At 40.6% G+C, this 23489-nt stretch overlaps 1 protein-coding gene across 2 annotated transcripts in view; it reads left to right on the top strand.

The window, feature by feature from the left end:
* The window catches only part of GLIS3 (GLIS family zinc finger 3), a 254534-nt gene that overhangs the window by 29548 nt on the left and 201497 nt on the right, over nt 1-23489 (top strand). The window contains exons 2-3 of one of the 2 annotated variants that reach the window (XM_074994088.1): nt 13541-13745; nt 22191-23322. In XM_074994088.1, coding sequence (XP_074850189.1) covers nt 13541-13745; nt 22191-23322 — 1337 coding nt within the window. Of the gene's footprint in view, nt 1-13537; nt 13746-22190; nt 23323-23489 lie in introns of both variants that reach the window. The other variant, XM_074994087.1, reaches the window with a different exon arrangement.

The following is a 23489-nucleotide window of genomic DNA, read 5'->3' as shown; positions in this document are numbered from 1 at the left end:
ACATAATAAATTTTTTTGCTAGCCTTTAAAGTGCTACTTGACTGCTTTTTGTTTTCATAGTATGTAGGCTAGCATGACTTTCTCCCTGTAGATAAAGAGTGTTCTAGGAATGTAAAATGTTAGGTTTAACTGGTTAACTGACTAAATGAGTGGAGGGGGTTGGGGAGGCTGCTCCAGCCTGGCTGGCCTAGAGCTGCCCTCCTGGCACAGACAGGTGCTGCTTTGACCTATCTGGAGTACCCCTGCCTGTGGTGCTCCCTGGCTGGGCCCACTATGGATGCAGTCTGCTCCGGCTGCTCCGGAGCTCCAGCCAATAAAGCTGGATCAACCACCATCTGTTTAGGGTAAGACTTACTGGTTAACCAGTTAAATGTTAACATCCCTAATTTGTTCCAAGATGGAAAAGAATGACAGAAATTGTCTCTCATGAGCATCTATATATAGAAGATTAATGACAAACCTGAAGAATTTCATGTTCTATTGCAAAAACATATCCCTTATCTAAAGAAAAGTTCAGGAATTCAGTGCAAGCTAAAGTGATATTGCTAAGGTGGTGTTGTGGAAGGTGAAGTGGTGGAGCAGTCTAAGACATTGTTTTTGTTAAGCGTTGGCTTGTTTAGTCAGAGTCTGGTGTTCTTCTGTACAATAGTATGATGTCACTTTGAAAGTATTAAATATATTTTTTACAAAAATAATTCTTCACCAAAATCAAGCTGCCCAATATTGCTGTCCAGTGTCCTAACAGTTCCTCTGCACCGTCTTCCTGGTGATGCTGCATCAGTACACAACGCTGAATTCCATTGGTCTGACATCAGACGTGAAAATTCCAGTACAACACCCTGGCTGCATCCAGCTTTATTTTGTGGCTGTCTGCAGTTGTGGCGCATGTTTTGCTGAGCCGTACCACGCAATATGGAATGTAGCCCAGAGGTTTCCTGATATGTGTTATGTTTAAACGTTCAAGGAGTTTAGCTTGCATGTGGCTGAAAAATGGTGCAGATATGGGTGAACCTTGACACTGTACACTTGTTTTGACCAATGTCAAACATTGAATCAGTTGCAGAGTCAGGGACAAGGACCGATGTTCTGACTCCCATTACACTTTATTGTTCTTTCCATGTGTGTTTGTATTCATTTTCAAAGTCTTCTTTGTGTTGATATTGTAACAACTAAAATTCTGATTAGTAATAAGAAATGAAGATTTGTAAATGTCCTGGAATTTGCTATGTAGAGCTGGAGGATCGAATTCTGTTCTAACACTGCTTTAACTCCTGTATAACGCCATTTCCATCAGTGGAGTTATTCTGCTTTAAACTGGTGTATGTGTGAAGGAAATCAGACCTGGCCGGAGTGTGTCATTAATTGGAGGTGCAGGGAGGCAGGAGAAGGTAGTTTATTCATCTGTCAAGAATAAACGTTCTTCATACATGAAAATGGCTTGTTGAGTAGTGAGGTTGTCATGTGAAGTTTATGATCAGAACGCCTAGGGAAAAAGGGACATTGTGACTAACTGGGCTGCTAAAAGTCTGGTTGGTGGTACAGTGGGACTGCCTACCTGCCCTGGCTCCACATAGCTCTTAGAAGTGACAGCAGGTCCATGTGGTCCAGGGGCAGCCATAGGGGCTCAATGAGCTTCCCCTGCCTCAAGCACCAGCTCTACTATTCTCCTTGGTTGGGAACTAGGCAGAGCACAGAACCCCGTAGTCCCTCTGCTGTGTGTGTATGTGTGCGTGCAGGGTCATGCTGGGCACATCTGGGAGCTGCACAGGGTTGGGGTAGGCAGGGAGCCTGCTTTAGCTTCACTGCCCTGTGGACTGGGAACCATCTGAGGTAAACGCCACCCCAGTGGAACCCAAACTTGTCCCATATCCAACCCCTTGCCCAAAAAACACTCCCTCCCCCCAGCCACTCACACACCAAAACTCCCTCCTGCAGCCCTTACCTCAACCTGCAGCCCAACCCTCTGCTCAGCTTTGAGCTCCCTCCTGTACGCTAAACCCTTTTTTCCTGCTCCACCCTGTAGCCGACACTGTCGGCTGGAGACCTCATCTCCTCCCATACCCAACCTCCTACCCAAGCCCCCTGAAAGTGAGAGAGGCTGTGGGAGAGTGATGGTAGGGGGAATGGAGTGAGTGGGGGTTAGGCCTCGGAAGGAGCAAGAGAGGGGCAAGGCCAGGAAGGGGGTGAGACATGGGATGGGGAAAAGGTGGTGAAACAGGTGATTGCCTGGAGCTGTGATGCGGGGGAGAGCTCTGCTGTAACAGAGGACTACAGATATTCCCTGCACCATGTCCTGTCAAGCAAACTCCATGAATAGTTAGTTTAGAAAATAAACTGATAATGCATAGAGTTCACTTTATGCACTATCACTGGTAATGAATTAAGAACTACTCACTCCACCTTTACAGATAATGAAAAAAGAGAGAGTTAAGAGTCCCACTCTTTCAGTTAAAGGTTGACTGGTATGTGGAGTTAAGCAATAACTTACTCATCCTCACACAAGAAAGAAAAAATCCCAAACAAGGAACACTTTCAAAATAACTTTTTGGTGGGGGTCTTGCTAGTGAAAATACCGATACTTAATGTTAAATGTTTAAAGTATATATGCAGACTCCAGAGCTAAGTGAAAAAAAAAATAAAAAACTTGTCTTTATGCTATAGCATTTTCGCCTGGAAGCCTCACAAAGTTCACTGTTTTATAATGCATTCTTAGTTTAGCCATTAGAAAACCCAGTGTTTTCATTTGTCTAAACTCAGCCACTAAAAAGTGTTTCCATAGAAGTTGGTGATCTCATTGCTGTCTGCTTTGAACCAGCCAAGTTAATTACCTGCATGGTATTGTTTGTACTGGTCAGTGCTGGATAATTTTTTACCCCAGTTCCACTTGAAGGGAGGCATTGTTCTTCATGCTGCTTTGTCAGTCTTTTTCGTCTCACATTTGCACTGCTGAAAGTACTTGCCTGATTACCTCATGGAACTGAACTGCAAATAGCTTTGGAAATTAATGCAAGCTAATTTACTGAGTGTGCTAGGAGAGCAAAGGAAACTGCCTTTCCAAGATGCCAATTACTGAAAGTCCTTTACTTTATGAACACACAATTTTCTCCTAATAAAAAAAAATGTAATCATAGCACTCTGGCTATATTTTACCTGGCTTGTTCAAGATAGTGATAAGATCTGTGTAAACAATTAATTAAGACCATAAGAATTGACATAAAGAATTGACATAAATTTTGTCTGTGTAATTTTATGTGGTGTTTCTGAGTGTGGCCACATGGGTTAGAGGAAGTTTCTTACTAACACAGTGTGGCCTATCCTAAGTGCTCAGGAGTCGGGCCTCAAAAAATCAGTGTTCAGAATCATGAGGTTTTAAAAATTCAGTGGTTTTATTTGTTTTCTGGTTTCTGAATGCTCATGTCACATGTCAAACTGTATGGTGTGATTGTGAGGGCTAGAAATTAAATAGAAGAGGACAAAAACAGGCTCATGCATAGACACATAACTTCAGGAGCCGTGGCTTTAGGAGTACGCTATGCTTCATGTGCCTCACCGTAAAAATGTTTCTTGGCAAAGCAGTTAGTGGCTGGCTTGTACCCTGAAGTCTGTGGGTATTACTATCTCTTACAAATGTTAATCAGATCAAAGGAAATATTGACTAAATTTAGTGTAGTTCAGCTACACTCTCTGAGCACTCTGGAAGTCTTCTGGGCACTAGCCTTACCTGCAAACCTGTCGTGAGCTCCCAAACCTGGGTTGATTCAGATACAATCAATCCTCAGGCTTCTCCTCCTCCTCCTTTTCTACTTCTTTCTGAAAGGCTCGGGGAGACCAGCACTCTAATCTCAAAATTTGCTATCTTCTGAGGGGCTGGGTGGGCAGGTGGAATGACTCTTCCCTTCTTCTCTGCTTTATGGGGATGGTACAAACTGCTTTTTGTCCCCTGAAGAGCCCGAGGGTTACAGGGGACAGTGACTCTTACCTGATGGTTGCTGCAGCTGGAAAATGCCTGGGAGGGGAATGGTTTGTTCAAAGAGAAAGCATAAAGATAGTTACCAGCTTCCCAGAAGTCAGCAGTGGTGGTGTTGTAGGACTAGAGGAAGGACCTGAGTGGAGCTGGTAGGCAGCTTTGAGAGACATGGGAGTAGGCTTCTAAATGATCCATTCAGAGTTTTATCCTGCATCAGCCACTGTAAGGCCTGGGGCTTTCTTTGTGATCCAGATAAACAGAATCATGCAGGAAGTGTTTAGATGTAACAAAGGTGCATGTGTTAGATGGGATATACAATCCATGAAGAGCTATGCTGTGGCACGAGGATGTTGGAAGGTAGTTCAGAGGTGCACTGTTGGCTTGAAACGTGGTTGATTAAAAGAAAGTGTTACAATAATTTCACAAACAACAAGAAGTCCAGTGGCACCTTATAGACCAACAGATATTATGGAGCATAAGCTTTCTTTGCCCAGGAAAGCTTATACTCCATAATGTCTGTTGGTCTATAAGGTGCCACTGGACTTCTTGTTGTTTGTGAAGATACAGACTAACTCGGCTACCCCTGGTACTTGTCACCAATAGTTTCATGGGCTATGCTGGCTCCTGAGACATCCTGCCAATTTTTATATTTTCACAGTCTTGTTCTGGAAAATATTTCCCCCCTCCTTTATTTCTGGATGAAAGAGTCATGCAAACAACAGGCAAAACTAACTGACTATGCAGGGAAAATTGTGCAAGTGAGTATTCACAAAGTGCTATCACGTGCACAAAGTAAACGTACTGCAAAGATAGAGTAAAAGGTGTTTTGTCTGTTGCAGTCACCTAGGAAATCTATTCTACCAGTATGAGGTTAAAGAATTTGACTGAAGAATGTTTTTTAAAGATGATGCTGTCTTTTCATTATATACATGTTCACACTGACAATTTCAATTAATGTGAACATTGTATGCAATACTACATAGCTCAGAATTTGTCACTATAAGAATTGTTTGGGTTTTCTATAATGCGTGGACAATACAAGAATGATACATTTAAATGGAATTTGCAGATCACACACCATTTAACTGGAAAACCGATTTGGATTTTGGTATGGTGTGTAATTCAGAATATTGAACGTTAAAACTGTTTTAGCCTGGTTGGACATATTTCTGGATTAGCAACTGGGGATTTTAAAAAATAGTTTATAGCTACAAAAATAAGATAAAATAGTTGCATTGTTTGAGTATAGGATGTGGATTATATTACCTAACTAGTAGGTACTTAGACTTGGGGACAAAAAAATTAACTGTCTTTTCCGTCAACATCTCCTGGTAGAAGAAAATATGTTTGAACAGAAAGTCTTCCTTTTGTCTCTCAAAATGGTCGGAGAACGATTTACAAAAGAGGATCCATTTATCTGAAGTTCAGTGAGACAAAGTATGGCAGTTAGATTTTCTTGTATTCTGTGCGTATTGGCCACATTCTTGGGAAGATTGCAGTGGCGTATTATTGCATGTCAGAGATGAAAGAGGCTTAGCTATTAACCAAATACAAAGGTTAAAGAAGGAAATAGGCTGAGGAATGAGGAAATGGGTGGATTAAGATATTTCCATAAAATATTTGTACTGTTTACACTTGTTAATTATTAATGTTAATTATCGATCAAGAAACTGTTTTAATATATGTCTAGTATTTGGAATAAATTGCTTACATCTTATCTGCAGTTATTCCTTTCGGCCAATTCTGACACAATTCTGCCCTCTCTCTTTTTTTTACATTAGTATGATTCCCTTGACTTACTGGAATGTCTCCTGATTTACTCCATATACTAGTATGAGAAAGAGGCAAAATAGATCCTCTTATCATCTCAAATAATGAGTATTATCCACTGCTTCATAAATGTTGGTCTTCTTTAAAATTTGAGGCCTAACCCAAAACCCACTGAAGTCAGTGGAAAGGCTCCCATTGATTTCCATGGGAATTAAAGAAGACAGGGCTGATTTTCCACTGAATATGATTCATCATGCACGTCCATATGAAGGGAGTGTAACGTGGTAGTATTTTGTACCCTCTGATATGCTCATTGTGCAGTAACAAAGAGAGGGTGAAATGGAGGGAGTTGCTGATAGCAGATTACTATTGATAACTATGTGTATTTGATGATAGAGATTGTGATCCTGCCCCTTCCTCGCTCTCCCGATAAAAGCAAGAACATAAAGAAAAATTTACCCCAGAAAATATTCTATCCCTTCCAGTCCTAAGTTAGTAAAATTGAAAGGCAAAAGTTTCCCATTAATCGTCAAGTATATTTTATTTAAGGCATAGACCCATCACTAAAATTTGCCTAGTCCCTTCTCTCTAAAACTTTCAGGGAATTACATGCATGTAGAGAGTACAAAAACAGACCCTTCACTCCCAAGTGAAAAATGCAACATAATGTATTATGGGGCGTGTGTCTTTTTGTTCAATAACCCCTTTTTTCCACTGATCACGTGTCCTTTTTTGTGGGGTGGGGGTAGGGTCAGGTATATTCCAATGAGCTCATGGTTAATCATGTAAAAACAACAGTCTAATTGTATGGTTTCAAATTTTCATTTGACCAGCTACGCAAAAATATGGTCTGTCTCCCCAAAAGAAACCTGATAACTTTATCGTCTTTGGATTCTTGGCTTCATTCTGCTTGAATTTAAGAAAGTGGATATTGTTATTGTTGTTTAACATTTCTAGAGAGTGGCATAGTAGCACTGAGGAAAACATCAGCATTTGTCAGCCAGGACTGGTGGCTGGAAACAAACTTGATGGAACCATGGGAACCTTGGCCACATCCATCGTAATGGGTTGTCTGGCTAACTAAAATCATGCCAGTTTATGGTTGTTGCCAGATGAGAGAGTGCTGCATTAGAGAGGTTCAGCTGTATATCACAACCACAAATGTTTATGCAGTCTCAGTATACAGGGGAAAGAAAAAAAGGCAAAGCTAAATTATGCATTTCCTTTACAATCACTTTGTCTTTCTTTCCCATATACACAGAGTCTGTACAAGCATTCAGGGTTGTGATATACTAGCAAATTATGATTAGTTTCTTCTGTTACTATAGTAGTAAGCTCTTTACTGTTTGTTTAGGATTAAATACAAATGATTAGCTAAGAAATTAAAAAAACCCTCTGTTTTCATTGGATTTATTTGACTCTCCATGGGAAGAATGGCCAAACTGGATGAGACCAATGGTTCATCTAGTCAAGTGTCCTGTGTTTTGGCATTGGCCAGTGCCAGGTACTTTAAAGGTAATGAACAGAAAAGGGCAATCTTTAAGTGATCCATCCCTGCTTCCACTTGCTGCTCCTGGCAATCAGAGAGGCTAGGGTTGCATTTACAACCTACAATTGAATCGCTGGCTATCTTGGTTTACAGCCATTAACCTACCCTCCATGGACTTATCTAATTCTTTTTAAACACTGTGATAGGTTTGGCCTTCACAGCATCACTGGCAAGGGGTTCTACAAGTTGACTGTGTGTTGCATGAAGAAATACTTACTTTTGTTTGTTGTGATTCCGTTGCCTATTAATTTCATTGGGTAACCTTCGGTTCTTGTGTTATATGAATGAATAAATAGCACTTATTCACATTCTCTACAACATTTATGATATTATAGGCCTTTAGAATTCCCTTTATTTGTTTCTTTTCCAGCCTGAAAGGTTCCAGTCTTCTGAGTCCCTTCTCATATGGAAGTTGTTTCATACCGTTAATCACAGTTGTTGCTCTTCTCTACACCTTTTCCAGTGCTAATATAAGTGCTCTCAAGGGATTAAAAATTAATCAGTCTGTTAAAAATAATAAATATTTTGGATGTTTTCTACATTTTCAAATATGTTGATTTCAATTACAACACAGAATACAAAATGTCCAGTATTTATTTTATTTTTTACAAATATTTGCAGTGTAAAAAAACCCAAAAGAAATAGTATTTTTCAATTCACCTAATACAAACACTCAAAAATAAAACAATGTAAAACTTTAGCACTTACAAATAAGCTCAGTTCTATTTCTTATTCACCCCATCACTAAGACAAACAAGTCTGTTTACATTTGCCAGAGTTCATGCTGCAAGATTTTTGTTTATAAATTCTCCTGAAAGTGAGAATAGGCATTTGTCTGGTGCAGTTTTAGGGACAGTATAAGATATTTACATGTCACATGCAGATTCATTTGTCCCTTCATGCTTTGCCCATCATGTGGGAGGACATGCTTACATGCAGATGACAGGTTCTGCTTGATAATGATCCATAGCAGTGTGTCTGCATGCACTTTCATTTTCATAATGAGTCAGATGCTACCAACCAAAGGTTAATTTTCTTTTTTGGTAGTTTGGGTTCTATAGTTTTCATATTGGACTGTTGCACTTTTAAGATTTCTGGAAACATGCGCCATACCTCATCTCTCTCAGACTTCGGAACGCACTTCAGATTTTTAAACCTTAGGTTGAGTGCTTTATCCATCTGTAGAAATCTCACATTGGCACCTTCTTCATGTTTTGTCAGATCTGAAGCGAAAGTGTTCTTAAAACAAATGCATGCTGGGTCATCATTCAACACTGTTTATAACAACATGAAATACATGGTAGAATAGAGGTAGAACAGAGCAAAAGACATACAGTCATTAATCATTAATTTAATTACTGAATAATTTTTTAATGAATGTCATAGGCATGGAAGCATGTCATCAGGAATGGTGGCCAGAACATGAAGAAGCATCTGAAAGTTTAATATACTTAGCAATGCAGGCTACCAAGTACCATGCAAACACCTGTTGTCATTTTGAGATGACATGGCAAATAAGAAGTGTGCAGCATTATCTCCAATAAGTGTGAACAAACATCTCTATTTTAGCAACTGGCTAACAAGTTGTAGGACTGAGTGAATTTGTAGGCTCTAAAGTTTTACATTGTTTTGTTTTTTACTACAGCGATGTAATAAAATAATCTAGATATGTAAGTTCCACTTTCACAATAAAGAGATTGTGCTACAGTACTCATATGAAGTCAATTGAAAAATACTATTTCTTTTATCATTTTTACAATGCAAATATTTGTGATAAGAATTATATATAAACATTATATAAACTGAGCACTGAACACACTGTATTCCATGTTGTAAACTGAATATTTGAAAATAGAGAAACATGCAAAAAGCTTAATAAGTTTCAATTCATATTCTATTGTTTAACAGTGTGATTAAAATGCAATTACTCATAATTCGTTAATTGTGATTCTCTTTTTTTTTTGGTTAATTGTGTGCCTTAACTGTGATTAATAGACAGCCCTATCTAATTTATCTTCTTTGAGAAAGGGTTACCAAAAATGTGCACAGTACTGAAGGTATGGGCATACCATGAATTTATATGGTGGTGTTATGATATTTACTGTCTTATTATCCATTCCTTTCCCATAGGGTCCTGACATTGTGTTAGCTTTTTTGGCTGCTGCAGCACATTGAATGTATGTTTTCAAAGAACCATCCACAATGAACTTCATGTGCTATTTTGTTGTCCAGATGCCCAATTCTGTGAGATCCATTTGCAACTCTGTCTTGGACTTAACTATCTTGATTGATTTGTATCATCTGCCAGTTTTCCCATCTCACTATTTAATGCTTTTCTTTTTTCAGATGATTATGAGTATGTTAAACATCAGTAGTCCAGGATAGGTCCTATGGGAATACTGCAATTTATTATTTATTTAGTGCAATACTCCACTCTGAAAACTGGTCACATATTCCTACGCTTTGTTTTGTGTCTTTTAACTAGTTGCTGCTCCATGAGAGAACCTTGTCTCTTATCCCATGACTGCTTAGTTTTCTTAAGAGCCTTTGGTGAGGATCTTGTCAGAGGTTTTCTGAAAAGTCAAGTACAGTATGTGTACTGAGTCACCTTATCCATACATTTATTGAACCCCACAGAAAACTCTAATGGACTGGTGAGGCATGATTTTCTTTTAATCATGAAAGCTGCTGATTTTGATACATGGAAGCACCTTCCCTGGAGGTTTTCAATGGGTTTCACCTGTCTTGCATAGTTGAAACACCACAAACCCTGCATCTTGGCAGGGGTTTACACTAGATGACCCTTGTGGTCCTCCTAACCTATAGTTTTCTTGTTATGTAGGGGAACTAAGATGTGCTATATGGAATTCTCTTTAGATACTCACTTTCAGGGAGTCCACACCTCTTTTCACGAATGTGATCCCCATGCATAAAGAAGTACATAAAGTTTATTGTGCTTCAGTGTTATTTTTAACCTTTTTATGTCAAACATTTCAGGATTTCTTTCATGCTCTTTGACTATTAAGGTGTTTTTTTTAATGCCTTTTCCTTGCTCTGTAGAGGGCAGCTTGGCAGAGTATTAAACTATAGCAAGTCAAATCACTAGGCAATTACTGCCATTCTGCCTTTAGATTAGGCATGCAAAGTATGTGTGGAAGCTGCCAGGGCTTGTATTTTGCATGTTGCCCTTCCGCCTTGTGGATTGATCCTTTCAGCCTGCACAAGCAAAGCGCAGACAGATCAGTGGTTTGTAAAACCCATAGAATACTCACACGGTGGTTCTGGAAATGGTGATTCTTGGGTGTTATCCTTCTCACTGAGTCTGAACCAACAGTCAGTCATAGGTATATGTGGACCATGTGCCTCACATGGGAACACAGAAATTTCTTGGTAAAGACAAGAGAAAAGCAGCAAAAACTATTATTTAAAATTGGAAGAAGGTAGGTGTTTTAATGTAGAAGCCTCATGGAGTGGGAGGGTCCCACAGTAGGGGAGCCAATAGTAGTGTTGATCTCTGTATTAGTTCTATCTTTTCTAAGAAATGTAATATTCGCAGGGAGCACTGAGCCAATTCTGTAGCTTTGTGTTATGGGTGTTGTGATGATGGATACAGTCAGATTAGATGAAAAAAATTTGTTAAAGATTCATTTTTTTAAAGAATATTGATAATCCTTATATAGTACCCAGAGGTGCTGAGACCTCATTTGGGGTGAGTGAAGTCTCTGCTCTCAGCTGAGGGCCAGCTGGCCTTTAGCTCATGTGGTTGAGTGCAGGGCTTTAGACCTTATGCTTGCAGCTTCTATCCCTGGTGCTGACAACCTGGGTCTGTCAGTGTTACACTGATAGCCTCATCAAATTTTAGGTTGAATTATTAAGGACAGCCTGATTTCTTTCCTCTTGTAATTCCAATTGAGCACAGTATTCTTTACTTTTTATCTGAAATGGTGTAAATAGTATAGCATTGGTACAGTGTGTCTAGTTAAATGCCTGTCACGTTTCCTTTTCTCCCCCACCCTCTGGCATGATGCATTTTGGTGGTAGGTGACCTACTTACTACGTAACAGTTGCACATTGGTTTAGGTTTATACAGCACAGTAGGATCTAAATGCAAGCTGCTTCTATTCAGAAGTATAGAACTGTGAAAACAGGCATAAGTAAGCCTTCCACACTCTTCTCTGAAATAAAAAAAGCAATCTGGTAGCACTTTAAAGACTAACAAAATAATTTATTAGGTGATGAGCTTTCATGGGACAGACCCAGTTCTTCAGATCATAGCCATACCAGAACAGACTCAATATTTAAGGCACAGAGAACGAAAAATAGTCATCAAGGTTGACAAATCAGAAAAATATTATCAAGGTGAGCAAATCAGAGAGTAGAGGGGCAGAAGTGGGGGTGGGGGGAGTCAAGAATTAGATTAAGCCAAGTATGCAAAAGAGACCCTATAATGACCTAAAAAATTCCCATCTCATCTTTTTTGAAATGTTTGCTGTATCATGTGGAGTTTCTTGAATGGTTTACTTTGATTCTTTCCTCACAGTTTCAAAGGGAAGCCAGTTTGATCAGGAGGAGATTGAAGGGCATGGATTTTTCCCTAAATCTGCCTTTGCTATGCCTTTGTCACCACCCCCATGCTTTATGAAAATTGGTTTATAAATATGCATAACTTGAAAAAGCTTTAGGCAAAATGCATCATGTGGCATATCATTTTTAAAGTTACAATCTGCTGAATGCGTGTATCCTATTTCTGTGCATATATCATTATTGCACGTGAAGCTAGAAATATGAAGTGTGAATCTGTGTATAATTCTAAATGTGCTAATGAGGGCCATAGTGATACTCAGGAAACATAATGCCTTAGTATTCAAGCCAACAATCTGTGAATGGCTTTGTTTTTCCTGTAAGCCCAAACTGTGGTTGGTCCTTACATGTCATGTGGCTAGATCACATGATGCTGGAACCTATTTTGAATCTTGTACTTTTACATTCAAGGTGAGAAAAGTTAGAACTCAACACAAAATTCCTGCCTTGAGCAAACAGGTTATAAAGGTGGGAAACCAAACAATAAGTAAGTAGCCAGATGCCAGGAGGAGACCCTCCTTCCCAGCACGCACACTTACCACTCAGGATGACTGCTGGAAACATCTAAGACTGAACAGAGGGAAGGATTGGGTATAAGATAGGAGGCTGCCTAGCTTGTGAAGGAGTTGATTAGAGCAACCGTTAGGCGAAGAATTGGCATGTAACAAGTGTCTTAGTGTGCTAGGCTTAATTGGTGTGTTTTGTTTATTTTGGCTCAGTAACTCACTTTGATCTGTCTGTTTTCACTTGCAATCACATAAATCCTACTGTATACACTTATAAAAACATTTGTTTATTAGTAAGCCCAGTGTAAATAATTGTTACCCTGGTGACCCAGGGGGCGGCAGGCAGGTGGAAGCCTAAGGTGTGTATATTTCTCTTTCATTGACAAAGAGAGCAGACATGAGCTTTCTGTATGAAGTACTTTTTTACACAGTCAGACATATTTACTTGGGGTTTTGGTCCCTTATGAGGGTTTTGTTCCCGGGTGTTGTTAAGACCCTATAGCTGTCCTCCCTGTCTGGGCTGAGTTGGTTCAACATCTGTGTTTCTGTGCTGGAGGGCTGTTAGCCCAGCTCTGAGGTTTGGCTGAAGGAGACCTAAGCTTTTGTTGTGGAAGGACATAGTGGCCAAAGAACAAGTAGGCTGACTCAGTGACATGGTCAGCACATCAGATGACAGCCCCAGAATGAACTCTTGTGTGTGGGTGCATCTGTGTGTCTACGAGGATGGACTCAATCCAATTCCTGACTCTGGCTCTACTAGCCCTAATTAATGGGTGTCTTGTCTAACTGTTGAATAACTCCAGTGATGATGATGATTGTGTAACCTTCCTCAGCAGCTTGCTTTTGTACTCAGATTTTTTCTATAGTGGCTTCCCCAATAGTTTTCCTCAATAGTTAATCTGTTTTAGATGGTCCCGCCTGCTCCTCAAACCTGTTTATACTCATTCTGTCTTGTTTGATTAGCATGAATAACTGATTCCACTTTAGAACATCACTTTAGATATTTGCGGAAGATTATAGGGTCCTCAGTCATCTTTCCTCCCAATTGAGGATGCTTAGTACCCTCACTGGTACCATATAGATGGTCACAACATAACTGTGATGTCTCTGTTCTGGCCATGTGTAACACGGACATGAAAACTAATCTGCTTCATTTATTTTTAGCAGGTCATGGCTATGGGCCTCGGGGCAAGTCCATTGGAAAAGGTAGCTGCAACAATCTAGTTGTCACCAGCAGTCCCATGATGGTTCAGCGACTTGGACCTACATCACCTCCTACAAACCAGGTTTCAACAGGATGCAACCAGATCAGTCCTAGCTTACAGAGGGCTATGAATGCTTCACACTTGATTATACCTCCATCAGATACAAGGTCCTGAGTTATATTTCTTCTCTTCAGTATTACAAAAGAGCATATTCATATTACTGTCATTTAAGTACTTAAGCACAATTTGTTCTGATAATTATAAATGGAGTTCCTTTGATCCATTTTATTATTGATTCTACACTGTAACTAAGGCTGTGCCTACACTACAGAGCCTATGGTGGCATAGCTATGCCAGTATAGTTGCCTGTTACAGCTGCCACCTACTGTGATAGAAGGAGCTTCTCTGTTGTTGTGACAGACACGCTCCTTTGCCAGCATAGCTGCATGTATCTTGGTGTCTTTGTTGGCATATCTGTGTTGGCTGGGGTGTGGTTTTTGTTTTAGAGCCTACACCGACATAGCCTATGCCCATATAACTTTTAGGTATAGACCAAGCTTAAGAGCAGAACTTGGTCCAAAGCTTACATGCTTTGTAGTTCTTTTACTGGTTGCAGACTTTCATAACTCCATAAAATTATTTTTATCATGAAAAAATTATGTCTTATTAAACAATTTGTGGGGTGGAGATGGCAAAACTCGTAACAATAAATCCTGCTGGGCCAGGGTTTCATTGTATTTTTTGCCTGGTACAGTGTTTTGTATGTTGTACAACTGTTTTAATATCAAATTCATGCTGCAGTTTCTCTGAGTTTGTAAACTAAAATATGGCTAGTGAAAATACAAATGAAAATATTACAGCATCATAGATCTTAAGGAAAGAAAGAACTCTTATGTAGACTTTGTTACAGCTATTATAGTATGGCCTTGGCATACGAGTTGTATGAACACTGGGTGGAATTTTCAAAAGTGCCTAAGTGACTTACAAAGTTAAGTCCCATTTTCAATAATATCTAAGTCTCTTAGGTATTTTTGAAAATTAGACTTAGGCTCCTAAATGACTTTCAGGCTTTTAAGAATTTTAGTCAGTGTGTCTAACCATTGTGTTCTGGGCTGAAATGTAATCTTTTATTTACAAAATTAAACTGTTACATTTTTGAAAACATAGCTTGTACTATATCTCAGTACATCACTGCAAGCTTAAGAGTTATCTTGAAATGGTTAAAAACAATACTAGTATGTGGCTAGGTTGAAATCTTATTTTTATCTATTGGTAAGATAAATTGTGAGGAAAGGATTTCCACAAGTTTACTATGGCTACGTCTACACTACAGCAATCCTTTGAAAGAAGTTCTTCCAGATCATCTCTTAAAAAAACCCTTCTTTCGAAAGAGTGCATCCACACACACAAAAAGCGGATCAAAAAATTGATCTGCTCTTTCAGTAGAGAGCACCCACACAGCCCCCGGCTCTTTCAAAAGAATGGGCCGGGAATCAAAAAATCCAGCAACCACAAGACTGCTCTTTCAAAAAAAAAAAAAAAAAAAAAGGGACCCTGGGCATCTACATGTGTTTTTTTCCAGAAAGAATCTGTCAGGAAAAGGCGCTCTTCCTCATTTGGGAGAGGAAGAGGGGCACCAGAAAAAGTGCTGCATTCTTCTGATTTAATGTCAAAAGAACTCATTTACTGCGTACATGCTCTGTGGGATTTTTTTTGAAAGAGCCCTGGCTTTTTTGAAAAAACTCGTGAGTGTAGACATAGCTCAAATGTTTACTGACTTGTCAGTTAACTGTGCTCATCCAGTATGCGTCACTATAAACAATTCAAATCCCAAGCCATGCCTCTGAGTGATAGCAATCATATTTAATGTGACAGCATTAATAATGTAGTTAGAGTTAAAGCCACATCTATGTGTTTTGTGTATGTACATATTCAGGTATTTAAATGTGTCACTTTTATTGAGTTTAAGCTGTGTATTCTATAGAAAGGGAAATAAGGACAACCCAGGGAGTTACAGATCAGTTAGCTTAACTTCTGTGCCAGAAAAGATAATGGAGCAAATAATTAAGGAATCAATTTGCCAACTTCTAGGAGATAATAAGGTGATAAGTAACAGTCAGCATGGATTTGTAAAGAGCAAATTGTGTCAAACCTGATAGCTTACTTTGACAGGATACAATCCTTGTGGATAAGGGGGAAGCATAGGTGTGGTATGTCTGGACTTTCGTAAGTCATTTGAACTTGAAGTCACAGGAACTTCTCATTAACAAACTAGGAAAGTACAACCTAATTTGCACAACTATAAGGCAGGCATGTAACCGCCTGGATAACCATTCTCAAAGAGTTCCTGTTCATGATTTTCAGTGATGTTGGAATGGCATGATTGAGTGAGGTTCCTCAGGGATCAGTTCTGGGTCCATTTCTGTTCAATGTCTTATTTAATGATTTAGACAATGGCAGCTCCCATTGGCCTAGAACAGTGAATCATAGTCAAAGGGAGCTGCAAGGGGCCATATCTGCAGGTGTGCAGGTAAATAAAGCTTCTGGTGGTCTGCCAGAGACTACCCTGGTGAACCACATCTGGCCCATGGGCTGCTTATTGTCCAACCCTGCCTTAACCCCTGATGATAGGAGAAGACGCAATAGGCTTAGATTGCAGTAAGGGAGGTTTTGGTTGGATATTAGGAAAAAATTTTTGACTGCCAGGACGGTTAAGTGCTGCATAAATTGCCTAGGGTGCCTGTAGAATTTTAAGAGCAGTTTAGACTAACAGAGGGGTGCTGACAGATTTGCTCGGCCCCTGGGCAAGTAGGAGCAGGGGAGCAGCTTCATTCTCCTGGAAAGGGCAGGGCCTTGCTTGGATCAGGCGAGGCTGGGGACAGACAGCCTTCAGTGCCACCCAGGCTGCACTGGCCAGGGTATGAAGCTCCAATGGCAATTTAAAAGGCCTAGGGCTCTGGGCACTGCTGCTGCCACAGTCGTGATGGCTGGGAGCCAGTGGGCCTTTTGAATCACTGCGCCTCATGCCAATTGCCCCAGCTCTCTGCTCCTTCTCCATCAGCAGGCCTGGACAAACACCTGTCAGATGATTTAGATGGTGCTTTATCCTGCCTTGAATGCAGGGAACTGGTCTTGATGAGCTCTCAAGGTTCCTCCAATTCTGCGATTATGTCATTCCAAGTGTTCATTTTTAGGCTCTTCTTTTGCTGCAATTTAATTCACTTGGGTGATTTCATTTTACAGAGACATTTGCTAAAGATAAACTGAAATAATCAGGCTGTCAGAATTCATAGTCCTGTATTTTTCCTTTTAATAATATTCCAAAAACTAAAACCTATAGATCCCACAAAGAATTCTGATATTTTGACATTTGCTTTTGTCCTGAATTGGAATAAAAAGTCAAAATATTGAAACAGGTTCCAAAAAATTTCAATTCAGAAATGCTGAAATGTTTCGTTTTGGGTTGGGTCAGCATTAAACTGCATCTGCCTGAGCTGCAGCAGAGTCATGGATGTGTTGTAGTTTGGGGGCCTGGTGACTTCCTTCTTCCTATGGATTGGGCTGATCTGTATCTCCTGTGATGCCCCACAGATAGGTGCTACAATTGGGCTGCAGTGGTGCTCACTTGAAGTGGTTTCCATTGTGATATGGTGTTCACAGTTAGTTTCAATGGGTCTCAGTATCTCCACTATAAAAATTGTTCCTGCACCTGTGGTCCCATACAGCCATAATCCACTGTGGCAGCTCAGCCAGATGCAAATTAACGTTGAATATATCCAGAGCAAATGTTTCACTGATTTTCCCAAAGGGACCAGGACTGGGACCTGGAAAGTGCGGGGAGTTCTTTCAGGGGAAGCAACGAATGTTGAAGAGGTTTTACAGGAGATTTTACATGACTAAAAGATAACAAGGTTTTCACTGTCATTTCTTGTTTGCATCTAAGGCTCAAATCAGCAGGTGATATTGCAGCACTGTTGTATTTCTCACTACAGAGGGAATGAGTAATTTTATACATAAATAGAAATGCCTTGTAGGTACACTTAATAGATTCAGCTCCAAATCCTCAAATGATATACACAGAAATAAATGAAGCTGTGCCAGTTTACACCAGCTACAGATCTGGTTCTCTGTATTATATAACTACTTCAGATTCTCAGTTTTTACAGTACTATAGCACATATATTGTCCCCTGTAAATATTTACTCATCAGTGTGGGACAGATTTTCAAATGAGCTGCTTGCCAATAAGCTGTGAATAGTGAACATTCTGGCCATAATCAAGTTTAATTTTATAAAGAGTTTTAAAATCTAAACTAGCATGCACAGCTATTTACATTTAAAACATTTCAATATATTTCTGAATGAGCCTGAACCCGATGCCCATAAGTCTATTTTTTGGTTTTTGAATGGGCAAGTTTGCTTATTTGTAGAGGAGGAATGGCCATGCCAAATTAAATAATCTAAACCCTCCCCAATTTTATGTTCTAGAGAAATGGTCAACCTACCATATAAAAATCAAAATTTATTATAATTTACTGGCTTATTCAGCAGATGGTAAGTACACCTCTGTTTAGGGCCATAGCACAAGAAGTATTTAGGGTACACTGAGGCCTGAAATTTGTGCCCTTGAAGGGGCCCAAACAAAAGCAAGACTCCTTTACTTTAGTGCGTGGACAGTGGTAACAGGTGCCAGGGTTCTGGCAGGTTACCAGCTATGTGCCCCTGCCCCACCTCCTCCCTCCCCATAGCTCTCCCCTCCCACCCCTGTTCCACCCATGTCCCGCCTCCTCCCCTCTCCTGCTCCGTCTTTCTCCCTCCTCCTCTGGAACTGCTGTGCGGCTCTGGGGAAGGGGGACTGCCCTACTCTTACCAGAAATGGCAAGGCACTGACAATGAGTGTGCAGGGGTGGACATGGGGGGGGCATGCGGCCCCCTGTATACCCCTCACGCATCGCCCCTGTGTGTGGACTAATGGACCTTGGGACCAGGCAGGCAGAAGTAACTTTGGGATGCTGCACAGTCTGGAACAATTGGCTGAGGAGTAGCAGTGAATAGGTAAGCTCCAAGTCCTACCCCAACAAAGCTCATCAGCCAGCAGAACTGAGACAGTCCCTGTGAGCTGTAGCTTAATACCTTCTTGGAGCAAGGGGGCAAATATGACTCCCTGGGACTCAGGTTCTTTTCTAAGGTGCTCCTGGAGTGGTTTGTTCTTGTAGTACACTGTTGCCCTCAGTCAGCCCAAATTACTGTTAGCCGTTGCCTTTCATCAATTGACTCTTGACCATGGTGAAATGCTTATTGTGTTAAGCAACAGGAGAACTTGTGTAGGCTCATATAGCTAGAACTCATAAAGACTCATTCCAGGCTAAGGAGAATAAAGTGTTTCGGTAGAAAGAAACACAGTGAGGATTTTTCAGCTGATAACTGAAGAGCTGTGTAGAATTGAGTGTCAAAAGCTATCTGCGTTTGTCTTGTCTAGTGTTTCATACGCTTTTCCAATGGTGCTAATCTGATCAAAAGTTCTACCAGTCTCAGATGTGTACACTTGTAATATCAAGGACAGCTAGCACACAATTGCATCATTTGTAAAAGCTTTGGCAAACATTACCTCGTTCGCTGGAAGTATTGCACCAGCCATTGTTTGGAGCCTGCTCCTGCTCAGGCTGAATTTGGTGATAAGAATCTTATTGATTTAAAATGGGATTAAGGTTTGGCCTTACTAAAAACTGATAGCAAGACTGTGAATTAACACTCTCTCTCTCTCAAATATATATACATTCAGTACCAGTGAAATTGGTTTGTAGAAGCAAGTGGAATTTTGGCTTTATTTGCATTGAGTTTTGCCCTTACTTCTGATACCATTGTCCCATTATGACATTAGTGTTGTACTTCTACTGAATATTAGCAGATTTGTGGCACCTTGTAAGTCCATTTTCCAGAGGGGGAAAGATCAGGGATGTGGAGTCTATATGTACTCTAACTGCAATTTCCTTTTATTATATGTGTATGCCAATTCTGAAATGAGATGATCAAAAAGCATGCAGGGCAGTTTCAGCCCAACACCAATGTCTGATTCCTACGGTTGAATTCTTCCTCAGAAAATGACTCTAATTAAATGCCAAGGCAGGGAACAATCTTGCCTGGTGCTTGCACAGCTCCCTTTCTCTTGGGATGGTACAGAGTGTGCATAATCCAAATAGAATGGCAAAGCAGCATAGCTTCCGAAGAGTCAAAACTTGCTTGAACTCTAAGATCTTGGAAATGTATAGGTAACAACACAACCTGCTATTGCCTGCTATCACAATATCTGGGCTTGGTACATGTGTCAGATGAGGGGTATTTCTCTTTTTTGTTTTCTTACTGTAATTTTTGAACAATAAAATACGCAGTATGATAATATTAACCAATTGTTGTGGCACTGGGTAACATCCAGGTAGGCATAGGTGGTCTTCACATTAAAATACAGAAGGATATGCTTACCTCATGGGGTAAGTGCTCAGACAATTTTTTTCATTGTTTAGTAGTTTTCTTATGCTATTGATCCCAGCCTGTAACCCCCAACACTCTCAAGCTTTAATTAATTTAGCCTCTGCCTTGTGTGATAGATAAGCTATTATCCTAATTTTCCAGAGGGGGACTGAGACACAGAAAGACTAGATAACTTCGCACAAGCACACACTGAGGCTGTGTCTGCACTAGCTCCCTACTTCGAAGGGAGGATGGGAAGTAGGATGTCGGAAGATTATTAATGAAGTGCTGTGCTGCATATGCAGCACTTCATTAAACTAATTCTTCCCCGTGGCAACTTTGAAGTGCCAGCTCGTGTGTAGCTGCAGTTAACCTGCTGGTACTTTGAAGTGCCTGGGCAATTTTGAAATCCCTTTACGCCTCAAAATTTTGCCAAATGTACTCCAATAAACTTGCCAAAATTTTGAGGAGTAGAGGGACTTTGAAGTTGCCCAGGCACTTCAAAGTACCGGCAAGTTAACCCGCAGCTACACGCAAGCCAGCACTTCAAAGTTTAACACTTTGGAGTTGCTGCAGGGGAGAATTAGCTTAATGTAGTGCTGCATATGCACCACAGCACTTTGTTAATAATCTCCCAACACCCTACCTACCATGCTCCCTTCAAAGTAGGGAGCTAGTGTAGACACAGCTGAAGTGAGTAGCAGCCAGAACTGGTCCAGAGCCTTTATTACAACTCCGTGCTTCTTAACAACACTGACTATGCAATGAAAGTAACAAATCCATCAATTTATAATCATAAGCCGTAGCTACCTTAACCAATGATTTCTTCCTGCATGTCTTGGTACTTGTAAAGTTCCCATCACCTCATCCCTCCTTGAGTACTTCACAAAATATTAATGTACTTATCCCCCTAACACCATCAAGATGGGGAAGTTTTGTTTTCCCTGTGTTTCAGCTGGTGAACCAAAGCCCAGTGAGATTGAAGGTATGTCTATGTTTATCTTGTGTAAGGTCACCAGTAAGTCTGTGATATGGCTTGCAATTGTGGCCATACTCTCCTTCTCTTTCTTCTGCCTCTTTATCCCATTATTTGCCTGAGATGTTTGGATTCTTTTAAAAATACACGTAAAAAAAATCCTGATAGTTCTGTGAAGAATTTACTTGACAGGATTGGGAAGATGAGAATTTCTAAAGTGTTTTTTCTGACTTAGATGCAGAAACATCATATAACAAAACTAAAACTCCTCAAACTGTAGCTCTTATTTTAATTCACTTATGATTTTGCCCAGCAAGATATTATCTGCATATTAATCCTGAGTTATATTTTTAGGCTATGTCCATCCTGAGCCCTAGTGCCGACTGTTTGATGCAAATAAGCAGTCTCAAAAATGCAAAATCATGTGTCATATTCAGGGCGCTATTGTGCATATTCATGTGGCTTATTTGCATATCCATGGCAGAAATCAAGCAGTGTAGACGTGGTTCTGCTCGCAGCAGCCCTGTTCGTTGGCAGCCTCTTATGCCTGATTTATTTGCATCAAACTGTCAGCACTAGGGCTCAGTGTAAACTCAGTCTTAAAGAAAAGTGACATTTACTTGCTTGCATCCCTCCCAGTCTGTAATCACCTTTGGGCTTAATACTTATTTCTCTACTTATTCATCACCTTCCTATTTTTTCCAACCACACCTGCCACAAAAATGGTGGATAGACAGGTCGACTTTTAATAAGTAGTGGAAGCATAATATTTTGCACTCAGGGTCTGCTTGTGGTCATCCTGAAGTCAATTATAAAGTTCCTACTTATGTCAGTGGTGCGGGATCCAGGGTCCTGTAGCATAACTTTTGTCCAAGACTCTTAACTTACCTTATGGATTTTCAGTTGGCTCCAAACCAGGAGCTGGCTTCTGAACTATCCAGCTTGCTTATGCGTGCAGTGCTGGTGTGTGCCTGCAGTTGTTGCACTTTGAATACATAAAATTAGATGGTGGTTTTTTAAAAAAAAAATTAGCTCTGCGGTGACACTGTGTGCTCAACTGAGAGAAGAGAGTACAAGCATATTAATAATATTGTATGTTAATTTACAAAATAACCTTTCAAGGTGACGTTCTAAAATCCTTGTATTTCTTTTTTCTATATTTATTCCAGGTCCCTCATGTCACGTGAGTCTCTGGCCTCTACGACACTAAGCCAGTCAGAAAGTCAGTCAACGCTGAGTGTGAAACATGAGTGGTCTCATGGGTATAGGATTCTTCCTACCCTTCCTTCCAACCAAGGATCCCAAAATGGCAGCGAACTAGGGGATACACTGAGTATACCACCTGGAACATCTATGTCCAGCAACAGTGTATCTAACTCATTACCATCTTACTTGTTTGGTATGGAAAATAACCATTCCCCGTACCCTAGCCCCCGCCATTCCTCAACCAGATCTCATTCAGCCCGCTCCAAAAAAAGAGCCCTCTCTCTTTCTCCTTTGTCTGATGGCATTGGGATTGACTTCAATACCATCATCCGTACATCCCCAACCTCACTGGTTGCCTACATCAACGGTTCAAGGACATCTCCAGCAAACATATCCCCACAGCCTGAGGTCTATGGGCATTTCTTGGGAGTAAGAGGAAGTTGTATTCCGCAGCCTTGCTCTATTTCGAACACTCAGAAAGGTCTTCTTGTGGCCAACAGCAACGTCACCCTCCCAGGTTATGGTGAAAATGGGACTGTGGAATACCAGCGGATGCAGCAGTTGGAACAAAATTGCCTGCAGTCAGCAGTGATGAACAACATGGTGGTTCAACAAGGTATGCCTCTCATAGACAGCCAGCCCATGGGCATGTTAAAAAGCGAACGTGTGGATGATTTTTCAGGCAGCACAATTAACATGCCGCCTCCTCCTCCTCCTCCTCTACCACCTCCTCCTCCACAAGGTCCCCCACCCCCTTACCATGCACATCAGCACCGACATCCGCATGACCTCGTAAACCATTCCCATCAACTTGCCTTGCCTTCTCCTGCCCAGGGCCCTCTGTTGGATGAGGATGGTGAATTTGATGATTTCAGTGGTAAACACTGCTGTCGCTGGATAGATTGCAGTGCTCTGTATGACCAGCAAGAGGAACTAGTGCGGCACATAGAAAAAGTTCATATAGACCAGAGAAAGGGAGAGGACTTCACTTGTTTCTGGGCAGGATGCCCTCGAAGATACAAACCATTTAATGCCCGTTACAAACTGCTGATTCATATGAGAGTTCATTCAGGAGAGAAGCCAAACAAATGCACGGTAAGTCTAAAGTGACAGATCCTGTCAGAAGTATAGCACACTGCAGATGAAAGCTTAGATAAGGTTTAATTCAGCACTAATTTTTGCAGGTCGACAGAATTTTTAAAATATCAGCATGAATGAACTGCCCATATTTCCACCTACATAGTTAGGGAGAGGTATTCTCT

Source organism: Carettochelys insculpta, chromosome 5 (assembly GCF_033958435.1).
Source record: "Carettochelys insculpta isolate YL-2023 chromosome 5, ASM3395843v1, whole genome shotgun sequence".
NCBI classification, from domain to species: domain Eukaryota; kingdom Metazoa; phylum Chordata; order Testudines; family Carettochelyidae; genus Carettochelys; species Carettochelys insculpta.
The sequence above is the reverse complement of the archived record's forward strand: the minus strand, read 5'-3'. Positions and strand labels throughout refer to the sequence as shown.